Here is a 16290-nt window from a genome sequence, read left to right on the forward strand (position 1 = left end):
TAGTGGGGGCTAACAGGTGAGTGAATAAGGAACATTACAGCACATGCAATGTCAGCAGTTTGTGGAGGAAGCACAGGGACCGTGGGCGCATCCAAGAGGCACCTCCACCAGGCTTGAAGTCAGGGAGGGCTTCCTGGAGGAGGTAACTCTCGGTTAAAGAAGTCCTGTTGGCCAGACTGAGGCTGGGGCGTGGTAAATATCCCAGGCAGAGGGTAACTCTGGGTTTAAGAATTAACCGGAAGGGCAGAGCAGAGGGCAGAGCATGCTGAACGGAACTACGTGCATCCCGGCAGGAGGGCAGGGACCAGTGGCAATTAGCTGGCCTGGTGTGTGCGGCAGGGGCTTGTGAGCCGGTGAAGGAGTGTAGCATTTAACTGGAAGTTTATTCTGCAAGTATTTTAAGCAAGGGAGCTCCTGTTTCCCACCCGAGTGCCTTTCCCCCTCCTTCCTGTGCTCAAATCCTGCCTCCTCCTGCCCCACAGCGGGATCCACGAGGGAGGGAGGGGGGACGGTGATGGGGGCAGGCAGACCTGCCATAGTCAGGCACTAGATGGAATTTTGAAGGAGAATGAGCAGAGAGAGGGCTTGTGGGGGCCTCGGCCCAGGGAAAGTGCCAAGGGCTGGAGGGACTGGGGCTTAGGGACCAGCTGGGGAATTTGGGGCTGAGGCTCAGTCTGAGTCTGGATTTGGGATTTGGGGGCTGGATTCAGGAACAGGAGGCAAGGCCGGCACTGCTGTGAGAGTGGGATCCAGGACCTCATCCCAGGATTTGGAGCTGGGGTCAGGTGAGGAATTTGAGCTGAGGTTCCAGATTCAGGGCTGGGTTTGGGAGCTGGGATAGGAATTCGGTTTGGAAATGAGGCTGGGGGTTAGGATTGGGTTTCAAGGTTCCGGGTTGGGCCTAAGATGTGGGGTAAGATCTGGGGTTGGCGCTAGGAGTTCTCATTAGGGTCTGAAACTGCAGCTGGGACTAAATCTACGATGGGGTTGGAGCTGGGGGGATGGATTAGGGCTCAAGCACTGGGGCAGCGACATTTCTGCTGCTGCCCAAGTCTGGGAATTCTGCCGGAGCCCTAACAGCAGCTGACAGAAGCCCCTCCCTCCCCAGGAATGCCCTGCTGGAGAAGGAGTGCCACGTCAGCCAATCAGCTCCAGCCCGGGACTGGGAAACACCTGCTGTTGATCTCCCTCTCCTCCCCACGCCCCTCCCAGGGCGCCCAGGGTGCAGGTTAGGCAGGTGAGCACCTCCCCGGAAACGGAGCTGGAGCGCTCCACCTGCCGGGCTCGGATTGGATCCAGCTCTCCCAGGCTTCTCGTGAGTGTCCCTGGGCCCCCCCCTCCCCGCCACCCACCCACCCACCTCCATCTTCTCCCACTGGCTCGGCACCTGAGCACCCCCGCTGTCCCAGCACACCTGTGCAAGCACTTTCAGACCCGTGAAGCCACCGCCCTGGGGAATGTGGCACTGACACCAGCGCCCCTCCCACGGCCCCCTCTCCATCTCCCTTAGGGGCATTGGCACCTGCCTCTCCTGCCCGGTGCCGGGCTGCCCTGCAGAGGGGTTGTGGAGGGTTGGTGCCTCACGTGGGGTGTAACCCTTGTACAGCCTCTTAGTCACATTCCGGAAGTGGCCCAGGGTCTGGGTCCTGAGTATCTAGCAGGAGGCCCCTCCAGAACTGGAGGAGAGAACGGATGTTGAGTTCTTTTCTTCAAAAAGCATGCTCTGGGCATCTGTGCGGGCCCCAGAATTCCCCCTGAAGTTCTGATATCAAATGACTCACCCTCCCCACCGCTCAAGATAAAGGTTTTGCCCTTGATTTTGAGTTATGGAGCCTGACCTAACCGGTTTGGCTCAGTGCATAGAGCGTCGCCCTGTGGACTGAAGGGTCGCAGGTTCCAGGTTCAGTTCTGGTCAAGGGCATGTACCTTGGTTGCAGGCACATCCCCAGTAGGAGGTGTGCAGGGAGCAGCTGATCGATGTTTCTAACTCCTCTCTATCCCTCTCCCTTCCTCTCTGTAAAAAAATCAATAAAATATATCTTAAAAAAAAAAAAAAAAGATACGGAGCCTGGGGCTCTAAGAGGTGAACGCAGGGGAGCTTCCCTGACCCTCCCCCAAACCCCTCTTCTGACTAATCCACACCCAGCATTTATGGCGCGAACCTGCTGTAACGGAAGCTCCTTGAGGGCAGAGACCCTGGGGTCTTGGGGACATGTTAAATGGGTAAATGGGGAGCCGCTCTGAGGTCCCTCACCGAGTTCCCATGGTGTAAGGACCCAGACCTTCTTTCCCTTTGGAGGAGGAGGATGGGGAGGGGGGCGGGGGGCGGGGGGGGGGAGAGCTGGGGGACAGGAAGTCCATGAGGAGGGGGTGTTGAGGAGTCGGGAAGCAGTGGGGACGGGGCAGGGACTGGGATGGAGAAACGTCTAGAGGTGGCCTCCCTGGGTCGTGTACACGTGAGGAGCGAACGTAAGAGGAGGAGCAGGTTCGGGTGAGATGACGAGCTCGGGTGGGACCTGTTGTGTCAGAGGTGACTATGGGACATGAAGGTGCCAGTGGCTTATGGGTCAGGAGCCCGGGAGCGAGGTTGGGATTTGAGGGCCACGGCTGGGAGGTTGGATGGGGTGTCGGGGGAAGGAGGGTGTTAGGGGTTAGATCCTAACCTGCAGAGAAGGAACCTCAGCCCTGAGAGAGACTATTCAGGGTCAGGCTGCTGGTTCCAGAGGGTTAAGTCACCCCCCCTCCCTTCCCGTCCCCTCCCCCTCCCCCCAGGAGTCAGTGGTGACAGCTGAAGCCATGTGAGTTGGGTCCTGAATGAGGCTTTATCTCGGGCTCTTCGTCATCGGCCGCCGGCTACCGTCCACCATGGCACCAGCTCCCTCGGCCAGCTGGGATGGGACAGGCAACTGAGAGAGCCAGAGAGGTCAGCTGGGGAAGGGGTTCCCCGGAGGGGTGGGGGTGCTTTCTATGGGGGAAACTCTCCGGGGTCACTGGGGAGGCTTTCCCAAGCAGCAGTGCCGGGGAGGGGGCTTTCTTGGGGAGGAGGGGGGATATTCCAGGGGACCTGGGAGGGGTCTCAGGACCATCCCCACAGCCTCCAGGAGAGACCACGGGGCCCAGGCGGGCTGGGGAGCTAACCGCAGTGACTCTCCCTCACAGAGGATGGTGACGGTGCCCCGGACCGCGAGAGGAACAGGACTCCGGGCTTCCAGCTGCCAAGCAGGTGGCGGGCGGGGGCTCCAGGCCATGACCCGCGCCCTCTAACCGCCGGTGCCCTCTGCCCTGACTCCTGCCAGACCCGGCCATGTCGGAAGGAGAGGCTCCCGCCCCGCGGGGCCGGGCGCTGCCCCCGGACGTGCTGGCGGAGCAGGTGGAGCTGTGGTGGTCCCAGGAGCCGCGGCGCTCGGCGCTCTGCTTTGCCACGGCCGTGGGCCTGGTGGCCGGCTGCGGGGCGGGCGGCGTGGCGCTGCTCGCCTCCACCAGCAGCCGCTCAGGCGAGTGGCGGCTGGCGGCGGGCACGGCGCTCTGCCTGCTGGCCCTGCTGGTGCTGGTGAAGCAACTGATGAGCTCGGCCGTGCAGGACATGAACTGCGTGCGGCAGCCCCAGCACGTGGCCCTGCTGCGCAGCGGCGGCGGCGCCGACGCGCTGGTGGTGCTGCTCAGCGGCCTGGTGCTGCTGGCCGGCGGCCTGACGCTGGCCGGGCTGGCCGCCGCCCCGGCCCCCGCCCGGCCGCTCGCCGCCATGCTGTCCGTGGGCATCGCCCTGGCCGCCTCCGGCTCGCTCCTGCTGCTGGGCCTGCTGCTGTACCAGGTGGGCGTGAGCGGGCGCTGCCCTGCCCTCCGCGCCGCTGCCCCCTCCGCCCGCGGGGACCACGGCGGCAGCATCTTCAGCATCTCAGGACGGCTCTCTGCTGGCCAGCGTCAGGAGACCACGTCCAGCATCGCCAGCCTCATCTGACCCCCCGGCCGGAGCCCTTGCCACAGCTGCTGCCTCAGCCTCCTGGACCTGTGCTGGCATGAGAGTGCATGTGTGTGCGTGTGCGTGCGTGCGTGCGTGTGTGTGTGTGTGTGTGTGTGTGTGTGTGACTATGTGTGTGCACGACCCCAGGCCTGTCCAGCCCTTCTACGGGAAGGTGAGTGTGTGTCTTCTTGGAACGGGGTGTTGTGTCCGTGGAACTGTCGGCGGCTGCCTGTCTGCATCGGGGGTCTCCAGGCAGACAAGTGTCTGGGGGCCCCCGGAGATTCTCGGCTCGCTCCTGTTCCCAACACCCCTCCCAGCGAGCACGTGTCAGGGGCGTCCCCAGGAGCGACTGCTGCCCACCCCGAGACCACGCCGGCGAGTCTTCGCGGAGGAGAGTCACTGTGGCGGAGCGGGCTCCGGAGCGTGCGGGCCTGCGCTGGGGTCCCCCTCTGCCCCTTCCCAGCTGGGGAGCCTGGGCAGGTGACTCAGCCTCTCTGCGCCTGTTTTTGAGAGTCATGGCTGTGGTCATCGATGCCGAGGATCGCGTGTGGAAGGACTGGGAATAGTACAGATGTGCATTAAAAGTGGAGGCTGCTGTTACAGTGACTGTTACTGTCTTTCTATCCCCATCTCACCTAGAGACCTTCCTTTCCCTTTCTCATACCCCCTCCCCCACTCAAAGTGAACACTCGTGCTTATTCCGTGCCAAGAGCACCTTGGAGGTGTGGGGTCCTCCTCTCAGCTGCTGTGAAGCTGAGGGGAGATGGGGGCTGAGGGGCACTGGCTTCGGGAAGATGGTGGGTTTCTGGTTCCAGAGAGGCCAGGGGGGTCCTTGCCATTAGCTCAGGAGGAAGCTTCGGGTTTGAGGTTTTGTCAGCTGGTGACTCGGGAGGCGGTAACTCCCTACCCGCCCCTGCAACCGGAACACCCTGGTTCTGGTCCTGGTCCTGGTCCTGGTTCTGGTCCTGGTCCTGTTCCATGTCCTGGTCCTGGTCCTGGTCCTGGTCCTGGTCCTGGTCCTGGTCCGTGTCCATGTCCTGGTCCTGGTTCTGGTCCTGGTTCTGGTCCTGGTCCTGGTCAATGTCCTGGTCCTGGTCCTGGTCCGTGTCCTGGTTCTGGTTGGGTTCTGGTCCTGGTCCTGGTTCTGGTCCTGGTCCTGGTCCATGTCCTGGTCCTGGTCCTGGTTCTGGTCCTGGTTCTGGTCCTGGTCCTGGTCCTGGTCCTGGTTCTGGTCCTGGTTCTGATCCTGGTCCATGTCCTGGTCCTGGTCCTGGTCCATGTCCTGGTCCTGGTCCTGGTCCTGGTCCTGGTTCTGGTCTTGGTCCTGGTTCTGGTCCTGATCCTGGTCCTGGTCCTGGTCCTGTTCCGTGTCCTGGTCCTGGTCCGTGTCCTGGTTCTGGTTGGGTTCTGGTCCTGGTCCTGGTCCGTGTCCTGGTTCTGGTTTGGTTCTGGTCCTGTTCCTGGTCCTGGTCCTGGTCCTGGTCCTGGTCCGTGTCCTGGTGCTGGTCCGTGTCCTGGTGCTGGTCCGTGTCCTGGCGGCACTGGCTGGCCTGACTCTGGGCTCCTGGGCTCAGAAGGGCTGCTTGAAACCCCCTCGGGTGGTAAGAGTCACTTCCTGCTTGAGGTCTACCCGGGAAGGGATCTCCCCTTCCGGTGCAGGAACACGTCCTGGGTGCCCAAAGTTTCCCTAGGAGAGCGTTTCATCACTTCCTGCTTCGCAAGGTGCAGATACGGGCAGCACCTCAGCGAGCAGAGAGGTCGGGACCAGACGTGTTCGATGCAGACCTACCTGCCAGGGCTCCCGCAAGGGAGCATTGCTTCCAGCTGCCGAGATTGAGACCATCTCCTGGGGACAACACCGAGCTGCTGGAGGAGAGCAAGGGTGTTCCCACCCGGGGAGAGAGCTCGGGAGCAGAATAGGGCGTGTCCGGGAGCACCAGGTATCCCAAAGGCGCCTCGGACTGCCATATATTCAACGTGGAACCCCTCTTCTCGCTCTTACATTAGTCCCTCCGTCTCTCCATTCACCCAGCGTCCAGGTTAGAACCCTCAGCCGGCCCAGACAGCACCTCGCTCTCCCTCACCCTGTGTCCAGCACACACAGCAGCTCCCGCGGCCCTCCTCTGTAGATGTTCCTGTGATAATCAGACCTCCACACTCACCGCCCAGACAGTCCGCTTCGTCCCGGCCTGTGTGCGCAGCGGCCTCCCTGCTGTTCTCCCTGCTTTTGTTCTTTTCTCCTCTTACAGGCAACTTCCCCTCCCCCGGTCCCACGTGTACAAGTGGAGCCCCAGTGACTGTGTTAAAAAAAAAAAATGCAAACTACCTTGAGATCCTTGGATGGCCCCACCTCTTGCAGGCTGACATGCAGATGTTAGCCAATTTGGTCTCTCTCCTATCGAATCATCCCGTGAGCCAGACACACTCGACTCCTGCTGGACCTCAGCGTGTTCTCTCCCTTCTCCCGGCCTCTCTGTGTTCTTTCCTTGCCTTCATGACCTTCCCCAAGACTCAGTTCTCGAGGGCACCGCATTCTCTGGGAGTCTTCCCTGACCCTCTCCCCTAAACTAGAGAGTTGCCCCTTTTCTAGCCTCAAACCCTCAGTTGTAGACACCAGCCTGCAATTCTTTCTCTGTGCACCTGTCTCCTTAATTGGGTGGTAAACTCCTCCTGGCAGGGTTTGGGTCTTCTCCCCTGTGTGTCCCTAGTTCCCAGCACAGGCCTGACACATAGTAGGTGCTTTGTTGGATGGCAATGTGTGTGCAAGGATCAGGGAGAGACCAACTATGATTGGGAAGGGTGGGGAAGTTAGGCTGCTGTCCACTGTTGGCCCTGACTCTCCTAAGGCCCCACACTGCCTGCCCAAGACATTCTGGCTCTTCCTGGAGAGAGCAATCATGTCACCAACTCCTGAGCCATTCAGGGACCACAGAACACCTCTCCATCCCGTAACATGGGGAGGAATCATGTTTCTTTTTGGCCGAGCCTGGGTTAGACTCTTCCATAATATCTCTTTTAAGAAACAAAAGGAGCCAAAACCGGTTTGGCTCAGTGGATAGAGCATCATCCTGCGGACTGAAAGGTCCCAGGTTCAATTCCGGTCAAGGGCATGTACCTTGGTTGTGGTATATCCCCAGTAGGGGGTGTGCAAGAGGCTGCTGATCAATGACTCTCATCAATGTTTCTAACTCTCTATCCCTCTCTCTTCCTCTCTGTAAAAAAATCAATAAAATGTATTTAAAAAAAAGAAAGAAAGAAAGAAAGAAAGAAAAAGAAACAAAAGGAAAACAGAGGCCCAGAAAATGGGGAGGGGGCAGGTTACATGGCACAGATGTCTGGATGAGCAGCTACTCCAGGCAAGGCCCGGGCCAGGCAGGAAGAATCTGGTTTGTGCCCCCAGCTGGCCTGCTTCAGAGAGCAGCGGGAGCAGACAGCGCATACCCATCTGGAACAGGAGTTGGGAGGGTGAGAGCTGGGTCCAGGCACAGGCAGGGCAGAAATGCTACCGCTTCCTCAGTTACTTCAGCCCACCCACAGTCTCCCGTCTCCAGCCTGTTTGCTCAAAGCTCTTCACAAAACCCCATCTTGGTCCACATTACAACCAGCTGGCCACCGGCCCCTCTGCTCTCTCTCTAAAGCTTCCCTTCCTGCCCTAGCAGGTTTGGCTCAGTGGGTAGAGTGTCAGCCCACAGACCAAAGGGTCCCAGGTTCGATGCAGGCTCAATTCCCGACCCCAGATTGGGATGGGTGCTGGAGGCAAATCATCAATGTGTCTCTCCCATGTTGATGTTTCTGCCTCTCTCCCTTTCTTCTGCTCTCTCTAAAATCCAATGGAAGAATGTCCTCAGGTGAGGATTAATAAAAGGTAAATATAGCCAAAACTGGTTTGGCTCAGTGGATAGAGCGTCGGCCTGTGGACTGAAAGGTCTCAGGTTCAATTCCGGTCAAGGGCATGTACCTTGGTTGCGGGCACTCCCTAGTAGGGGGTGCGCAGGAGGCAGCTGATCGATGTTTCTAGCTTTCTATCCCTTTCCCTTCCTCTCTGTAAAAAATCAATAAAATATTTTTTTTAAAAAAAGTAAATGTAAAGCTGCCACTTCCTCTCTAACCTCCCCCTCCTGCCTTTTCCTCCCTTCTGGAGATGATTCTTCAACCCATCATTTCACCCACTCCTTCACAGCGTCCTTAGCTCCTTAGCCACTTGCCCCTTTGGTCGCCCAGGAAACCACCTCCATGGACTAATCCACACACTGGCCTTCACTGCACCTGCCGCCTCTCAGTGAGTGGTTAGCAGAGAAAGCCAGGGAGCAGGTGTCACCAGGAAATCCTCACCACCAGTCTCAGCTCGTGGGCAGTTTCCTTCGTCAGCTGTACCCACAGTGACCCTCAAGTTACCTCCATTCCCTTCGCATCCTAGCATCCCCTGACATCCCCCTCTGCAGGTGGCTTGACCTTCCACCTCATGGGACTGAGAGTCCTATGGAAAGAAGCCTTCACATGGCTCCCACCAAATCCCTCCTCCTCACTCCCTTCCGGGCAATGACCTTGGCAGCCCAGCTGAGGAATTTGTCCTCAGGACTCTGAGAAAAACATAGGACAAACGTAATCGGGGGAGTGAGGATAGGGTTTGGGACTCGCTGGCTGCATATGGAACCAGGGTTAGCTCTCCAAGAAAAGAATAAGAAGAAATGGCCAGACAGCCCCAGAAGTGATGTCCCCGCTGGCCCTAAGGGGTGGGAAGAGTGCCCTAGGAAGAAGAAATAGCAGAAGGACCTAGGGACAAAGGAAAGTGGCTCCTTCAAGGAACTACAAAGGGTCTGGCCGGTGTGGCTCAGTGGTTGAACATCGAGTTATGTTTGATTCCTCATTAAGGCACATGCCTGATTGCAGGCTCGACCCCCAGGGGGCACATAGGAAGCAGCCAATCAATAATTCTTATAATTGATATTTCTATCTCTCCCTTGCCCTTCCTCTCTGAAATCAATAAAAATATATTTTAAAAAAAGAGGAAGCACATCCTACATGAGACCTCGGGCCCTCTGGGGTCACTCAAGTCTCCCCCGAGGAGCTTTCTCCAGGCTGCAGGGGGCTGACACGTGCCCCTCACGCTCAGCACTCTGCACAGGACAGGGGCCGCCTTCCTGACTGTCCTCGGACCGGAGAGACTCCCCTGGGCGTAGCCATGGAAGTCAGCCCCAGGGCCTGGAGGGGCCCTCGGGGACGGAACAGACCATTCTACCCTCACAGCCAGCTCCCAAACCAGCAGCTTGCACCCCGACACTTCTCAGCCCCCCTCACTCAGGGAGGGAGGGGTGCCAGCCCCGGCAGGGTGAATGCAAGCGGTTCCTTCTCTGGGTCTGTGATCATTTCTTCAGACTGAGATAATGGCACTATGGCTGAGCAAAGAAGCAAGTTACAGTTCCGTGGTTGGAGCCTCATCTTCCCAGTGTACAAAATGGGGTGCCTTCCCAGCAGGACCGTGGTAAGAAGCTCTAGGACATCGGTGCTATCGTTTTTGTTATTCTATAGCAGTGGTCAGCAAACCACGGCTCAGGAGCCACATGCGGCTCTTTGGCCCCTTGAGTTTTTAGCAAAGGCCAACTTAGGAGTATACCCTAATTAAATTAATAACAATGTACCTACCTATATAGTTGAAGTTTAAAAAATTTGGCTCTCAAAAGAAATTTCAATCGTCGTACTGTTGATATTTGGCTCTGTGGACTCATGAGTTTGCCGACCACTGTCCTGTAGCATCAGAGACTCAAGTCCTTCTGTCCTGACCAGATCTGAGCTGAGTTCTGGGAAGCAGGGGAGCTCAAACCCCAGCCCAGAGAGTGAGGAGAAAGGGGGCTGGGCAAGCTCCTCCCTTAGGGTTAATCCTGGTTGTGGGAGAACCACTTGAGGAGTGATTGCTCTGGGGAAGAGCCCACAGGCAATGGCTAACAAAAGGCTGGCTCAGTTCTACTTTACTTATATAACTCATTTAATCCTAACCTGGTGTTTCAAGTACTCTATGATCCCCACTTTACCGAGAAGAAATAATTAGTGCAATGAGGGAGTAACTTGCCCGAAGTCACACAGCTCACCAATGGCAGAGCTAAAATTTGAATCCAGGGAATCTAAGCTCTCAGCTCACCCGCTGCTCTGCTGGGGCTCCTTAAACTTCACGCCTGTGGCTTGTGTGACCCTTGACTTTGGCCTCCATGTACAAACAAGGGATCTGGCTCTGCTTTGGGGGACAACAGAACAAGGCAGCTGGGAGCCGGGTTGTCCTCCACAGCCAGGTCTGGGTTGGGGTTCCCAGGACAGAGTAGGAAGAGAGAGGGATAGAGAGTTAGAAACATCGATGAGAGAGAATCATCAATCAGCTGCCTCTTGCACCCTCCCCTGCCCCTGGTCTCTGCCGCTGCTGGGGGTACAGGACAGGGTGCAAGGCCAAGGCAGAGGCAGCTGCAGCCAGGGCCTCTGCTAGAGGAGGACAGACCAGGGCCGGGTCTGGCTGAGTCCCAGGCCTCCCGGCACGCTCAGCATCCCTGGGCTCCTGCAGCTGTGGGCCCAGGTCACGCGACCTATTTGTGCACGGGGCCAGGCATGTGAGCACATGGCAATGATTCTCAGAGGAATCCAGCAAGGCCACTCAGGACAAGGTTCTCGTGATCCCCCGTTCCTGCTCAGCCAGGCTTGCCCTCCAGCAGGTTCTGAGAGGCGGCCCTCCCTGCTGACCCGGACTGGGGGCGGCGCTCTATCCCTCTCTCTTCCTCTCTGTGAAAAATCAATAAAATACATTTAAAACAAAAACAAAAACAAAAACCTAAACCAAACCACTCCCAGGGTCTCAGCAACCCGACACGATCAGGCTGACTGTTCCCAAACCCACGTCTGCTGACAGGACTTCTCCCCAGTGAATCCCAGCTGCCCCAGGGCACCTTTCCCTGGAAATCCACATCCGGCACCGAGTCCACATTCCCAAGAAACCTGTTCCTCCATCCAGCCCCGAAACCAGGGCAGCTCCCCGGACTCCTCCCGTCCCCACAGCCGGTAGGCAGCCAAGCAGAGCTGTCAGCCCTGCCCCCTTCCATGTGTGGAATCTGTTCCCTGCGCATTAGTCTCATCTTAGTCACTTCTCTCCTGATCTCTGTCCTCCAACCCACCCCTGCGCAGCAGCCACAGTGACTTTCCTGTCATCATCCCATCACTCCTTGCCCCAAAACGTCACAGATGAGCCTAAGTTGCTCTCAAATTGAAGAGCAAGCTCTCTATCTTGGCACCAAGGCACTACCTCCGTGGTTGGCAAACTGCAGCTCGCGAGCCACCTGCGGCTCTTTGGCCCCTTCAGAGTGGCTCTTCCACAAAATACCACTGCCTGGGTGAGTCTATTTTGAAGAAGTGGCGTTAGAAGAAGTTTAAGTTAAAAAAAATTTGGGCTTTCAAAAGAAATTTCAATCGTTGTACTGTCGATATTTGGCTCTGTTGACTAATGAGTTTGCCGACCACTGCTCTAGCTGATCTTGCCCACGCTTGAGCTTCATCACTGCCATGAGGCTGGAATTTCAATACATTTTCCAAGTATTTATTTAGCATCTGCCTTGTGCAAGATTCTGAGGACACAAATGAGACATAGCCTGTGGCCTCGGGGCACCCCTCAAACCCTATGCTCCAGCTCCAGCCCTCCTCATCCTCCTGCCTTTTTCTCAAGTTAGTCATCCCTCCCTTTCCTCCTCTGCCAGCTCTTTCTAAAGGCTAATGCTGCATCCGGGTGGACACAGTGTGGATGGCTGCCTGGTTCATGACTTCCCCTTGTCTGGGATTGACCTGAACAGACAGGTGGGCTCCCAAATCACATATGTGCTATAGGTAAGGTGACCAGATGTCTCGATTTTTAACAATTTGTCCCGCATCCCGTGGCGTTTTAAAAATCGGGACTGTCCCGCCAAAAGCGGGACGTCTGGTCACCTTAGCTATAGGAGCCTGCTCTCACTGGTCACAGCTGGCTGGACCTGTGGTGGATACTGGATCCACACCGTGCCAATCAGATTCTCTCACCTTTGTTCTTAAAACTCGGAACTGAGAGTTTAGCAGTCCCAGGCTTGGAGTCTCATTGATACCCATAAATGACAAGCCATTAGAGGTACCATGCCTAACCTGGGGCTGCTGGGACCACCTGCTTCCTGTCCTCCCGAATCAGCTGTCCCTTTAATTCTGTGCAAAAGCCAGGATTCCTTTCCATTGCTTGCAAACGAAGCAAAGGATGAAGCTTCACTGTCTCCCTTGCCCCAATATTCCACCAGCAGCTGTGACCCTAATCTTTTCCTGTCATGTGCTTGATCAGGTTTTTCACAATCAGCTGCACTCCCTAACCCTTCTCACCTACGTACTCCTGCGCCCACAGTAATTCAATAAATTCTCCGAGTATTTAGTTAGCATCTGCCTTGTGCAAGATGCTTGAGGACACAAATGAGACAGAGCCTGGGGCCTCAGGGAGCTCACAGTCTAGCTGTAAGGACATGCACAGTAAAAAAGAAGTGCAAATTGCAATAAAGATTAAGGGAAAATGTGGCAAGGGTAATGGGAGAGAAGCTCACAGGGTGTTTTGAGAGGGAGGGGATCACTGCGGGGGAGGCATGTCCCAGCAGTATCTTCCAGCTCCGTGACAAAGAACACTTTTATGCACCAGTTCCAGTTCAGGAAAATCAAAAACGAGCAGCTTTTAACTTTTATTGGAAATAAAAATAGATTTATTAATACCTGTCAAAAACAGAATATATTATAACTATTAAGATTACCCACTTTATTGATAGGGGAAAAAATTCAATAAGAAACTTGGCACACTGATTTTCATCTGATAAATGTTATCGACTGGTATATAATAATAACTAGGTAAGTAGGAAGGATGCAAACCAAGAGGCGGACAGAGGCCTCATTTCCATAGTCAGGTCCTTGATGGGCTTTATCCTGAGAATAGCAGGGAGCCATTGAGAGTTATTGAGCAAGAGAGGGTCATTGTCACTTTGGTGGCTAGTGTCAGAGATGGAAGAATTGCTCAATCCCTGGTGAGTCCTTAAATCCTAGCCACCTCCCTCCCTGAGGTTCATTGTAGTATTTACAGTTCTTAAGCTGTCCGGCAAGAGGTGTCCAAAGGTTAGGGTTCAGAGGGAGAAATGGTGCCTGCTACCTTCTGTCCCCAGCTCGCTGGCCCCAGGCTGAATGTAATTGTCCTCAATGAAGCCATCATCATCATCATCTTCACCGGCCTCCGGACAGATCCCCTTCCTTGTCCTGGGCAGTGGGCGGTGCTGGTAGCTGATGCGGTACTTGCGGCAGAGGTGGCATTTGGCAGCAAGCGCAATGAGGAGAGAGAGGACCACAGCTCCCAGCACAACCCCCACCAGCACAGGCCATGCCCGGGCCCCAGAGCCTGGCCCAGGGGTCATGGCTGACACCGTGGGGAGTCCCGAGGGTCCCACAATGGCTGCAGAGAAAGGGACAGCATTATGGATGGGCTCCCTAGGGAGACCGAGAGGAGTGGGGGCAGGGTCCTTCCCCGAACCCCAGCATCTAAGGGGAAACCGCCCCCCTCTTCAGCTTCCCTCACTGCTACTCACTCTGGTTCGTGTCACTCATGGAGTAGCTGGAAGACACCTGTGAGCCTTGGCTTGGTCAGAAGAGCCCTGGCTCCAAGCAGGTCCCAGGTGACAGGCAGCCCTGGGGCACAGATCCTGAAACATACACACACGTGTGGCTGTCAGGGACGGCCACGGGGCACACGTAGCAGGCCATACTCTCAGTCGCAGGAGACTGGACAACTAACAAGGGAGTGAGGGGGGTCAGATTGGGGCTTTAGGCCCATCACTCTGGGGAAATGGACTAGAGATGGGGCCAGACCAGCTGGGCGGTTACTGTTAGAGTTAAGGTACAAGATGAAGGCACCTTGGACTGGGGAAGTGGCAGTGGGTTGAGAACCACTGATCTAGACTCAGAAATACCTGAATGGGAAATGGGGGGGGGCGGGGGGGGGGGGAAGCAACACCAGAATCTAGGGAGTATGTAGAGGAAGAACACCTAGGTTAGGGAAGTACCTGTTGGAGGACCAGCTGGGACTAGAGATTATCTGCAGGTGAAATACTTAAATCAGATACTCCTGGGGAGGAGTATCCAACCTAAGTACCTAGGACAGTGGTAGGCAAACTCATTATCAACAGAGTCAAATATCAACAGTACAACAATTGAAATTTCTTTTGAAAGCCGAAAACCGACTTCGGCACATTGGCCACGAAGTTTCAATCCCACTGTACGTGGTATTTTGTGGAAGAGCCACACTCAAGGGGCCAAAGAGCCGCCTGTGGCTCTCGAGCCGCAGTGTGCCGACCACTGACCTAGGAGCTAAGCATCTAGTTTAGGGGTGTACTCCCCCATAGTCTTTTATACCAATACTTTAACGAGACCTTCCCTCCTCACCACCAACTTGTCACCACGTCCATCAGTTCTTCTAAATACCCCTGGAAGGACTAGTCCCCTCCTTGGCAACCCACTGCCACCTCCCCAGTCCAAGCTGCCTTCATCTTGTACCTTAGCTCTCACAACCTCCCACTGGTCTGGCCCCATCTCTAGTCCTTTCCCCAGAGTGATGGGCCTAAAGCCCCAATCTGACCCCCCTCACTCCCCTTAGAAATCCTTCCAGAGCTCCCCACACCCAGTGCCGCATGCAAATCCCTCAGCCATGCAATCCAGCTCAAGGCCCTCAGGCCAAACTCTTCTTCCTCTTCCCACAGTTCCCTCCCACCCCCACACAGACACCTCCCACCTCACCCATCCTCTTTCCCAGTCACCCCCTCCCTTCTCAGTTTTTTTTTTTTTTTATGTGTGTGTGTGTGTGTCTCCACCATCTCCAATGCTAAATCAGGCCACACCAGTCGATGGTGAGGTTGTCCAGAGCCCCTCGGTGTGACCCCTTTCACTGGCCTCAACTGTGAACTACCAGTCAGAACTAGCCAGTTACTAGATGGGCAGCTCCCTGAGGGCAAAGAGCTGATGAAACCTGTGCCCGGGACTGGGGACTGCCAGAGAGCTTGGCACTCGCTGCTCAGAGCCAGTTTGTGAGTTGAGTGAGGGACAGAGCTTAGAGTGAAGCTGGGAGTGGGGGAGGGGGCAGGGACAGGAGAAATTAGAACGGAGGGGAAAATGAATAACATTCAATGGGTGCCTCCTGTGGGCCCCACACTGTGCACTGGGTCCTCAGAAAAATAAGATTCCGTTGCGTTGAAATGAACTGAGCTCCATTTGACCTTTCTTTTACTCTTGTTCCTTTCCTTCCTACCCTGACCCAGTGGTTTCTTCCCAAGGACATTTCTCCACACCCACAGGCAGTCCCCACACCTCCTCTGATCCTCAGACACACACACCCACCCTGATTTGAAGCTCCTCTCCTGCTCCCAGGAGCCCTCGGGGATTTGTGGGTTCCTCCTCCCAGCCCCCCAGTGCTTCCCCTCTGCTCCTCACCTGTAGGAACTGTGCACAGCCGGTGGAGGAAGCTTCCGGCCTGGCCTGCAGATAGTGGGCGGGCCAGCACCGCCGCCTGACTCACCTGGGGACGCAGCCGGTGGGGCAGAGGCTGCCGGGGAGGGCGGAGGGCAGGGCAGCAGGCAACGCCCACAACGGGAGGCTCACTAACTACATCTCCCCCTGCTTTTGCGGAGAACCTGACGGCCCAGGCCTCACCCGCACCCCCACCCCCATCCCTGGGGAGAGGGGGGTGGGTTGGAGCTGTTGGGATCCTGAGAGGAAGGGGTGGTCCTATGGGCCCTAGAAGGGGCGGGCACTTCAGCGGGCTGCGGCTCAGGCCCAGGTTAGCAGTGACTTTCCCGTGACAGGTCCAAAGTCCGGAGCTGAGGAGGAAGCTTTGCAGACCTGGGAAGGCGGTGGGCCGGAACCGCCAGGCAGGGGGTTGGGCATTCTTTCCGGGCAAAGCCAGAGAGGCCAAGGACACACTCAACACTGCCTGCAAGAGTGTGTGTGTGTGTGTGTGTGTGTGTGTGTGTGTGTGTGTGGAGTGGATGTGCAGGTCCATGGGCAGTGTGAGTTCAGAGGTCTTTTGGGGATGGTATATGTATCTTTGCGGGGAGGGGAGGTTACGGTGTGTATGTGTTTAGAGGTTTTAAGCCTTCATCTGGATCTCAAGGATCCTGTGACCCCACAAAGCCAGGCTCTGAATCTCCCTTTTGTTCCACTCCTTGTCCTTGAAGATATGGGTTCAGGAGTCACTTTTCCCTGAGCGCCCCCCCCCCTCCCCCGTCTACCACTGCCTGAAGGACACGCTTGTCCCTCAGGCAGTG

At 56.4% G+C, this 16290-nt stretch overlaps 2 protein-coding genes across 2 annotated transcripts; one reads left to right on the forward strand and one right to left on the reverse strand.

Annotated features, from left to right (window-relative positions):
- Positions 1-1108: 1108 nt before the first annotated feature.
- On the forward strand, positions 1109-4560 carry TMEM125 (transmembrane protein 125). The gene is made up of 3 exons (XM_084874731.1): positions 1109-1315; positions 2773-2923; positions 3160-4560. The coding sequence occupies exon 3, from the start codon at positions 3305-3307 to the stop codon at positions 3956-3958; it is 654 nt and encodes a 217-aa protein (XP_084730857.1). The 5' UTR covers positions 1109-1315; positions 2773-2923; positions 3160-3304; the 3' UTR covers positions 3959-4560.
- Positions 4561-12643: 8083 nt separating this feature from the next.
- On the reverse strand, positions 12644-15544 carry LOC311617871 (type III endosome membrane protein TEMP). Its single transcript, XM_084874760.1, has 3 exons — positions 15458-15544; positions 13564-13677; positions 12644-13430 (listed from the first exon to the last, which is right to left on the reverse strand). Exons 2-3 carry the CDS (start codon positions 13580-13582, stop codon positions 13108-13110), a joined length of 342 nt encoding a protein of 113 aa, XP_084730886.1. The 5' UTR covers positions 13583-13677; positions 15458-15544; the 3' UTR covers positions 12644-13107.
- Positions 15545-16290: the final 746 nt, after the last annotated feature.

The sequence above is a fragment of the Pipistrellus hanaki genome (assembly GCF_964339955.1).
Source record: "Pipistrellus hanaki genome assembly, chromosome: 2".
Taxonomy (NCBI): Eukaryota; Metazoa; Chordata; class Mammalia; order Chiroptera; family Vespertilionidae; genus Pipistrellus; species Pipistrellus hanaki.

Coding starts and splice junctions, on each gene's coding strand:
- TMEM125 (XM_084874731.1), top strand. CDS start 3,305: ATGTCGGAAGGAGAGGCTCCCGCCCCGCGGGGCCGGGCGCTGCCCCCG.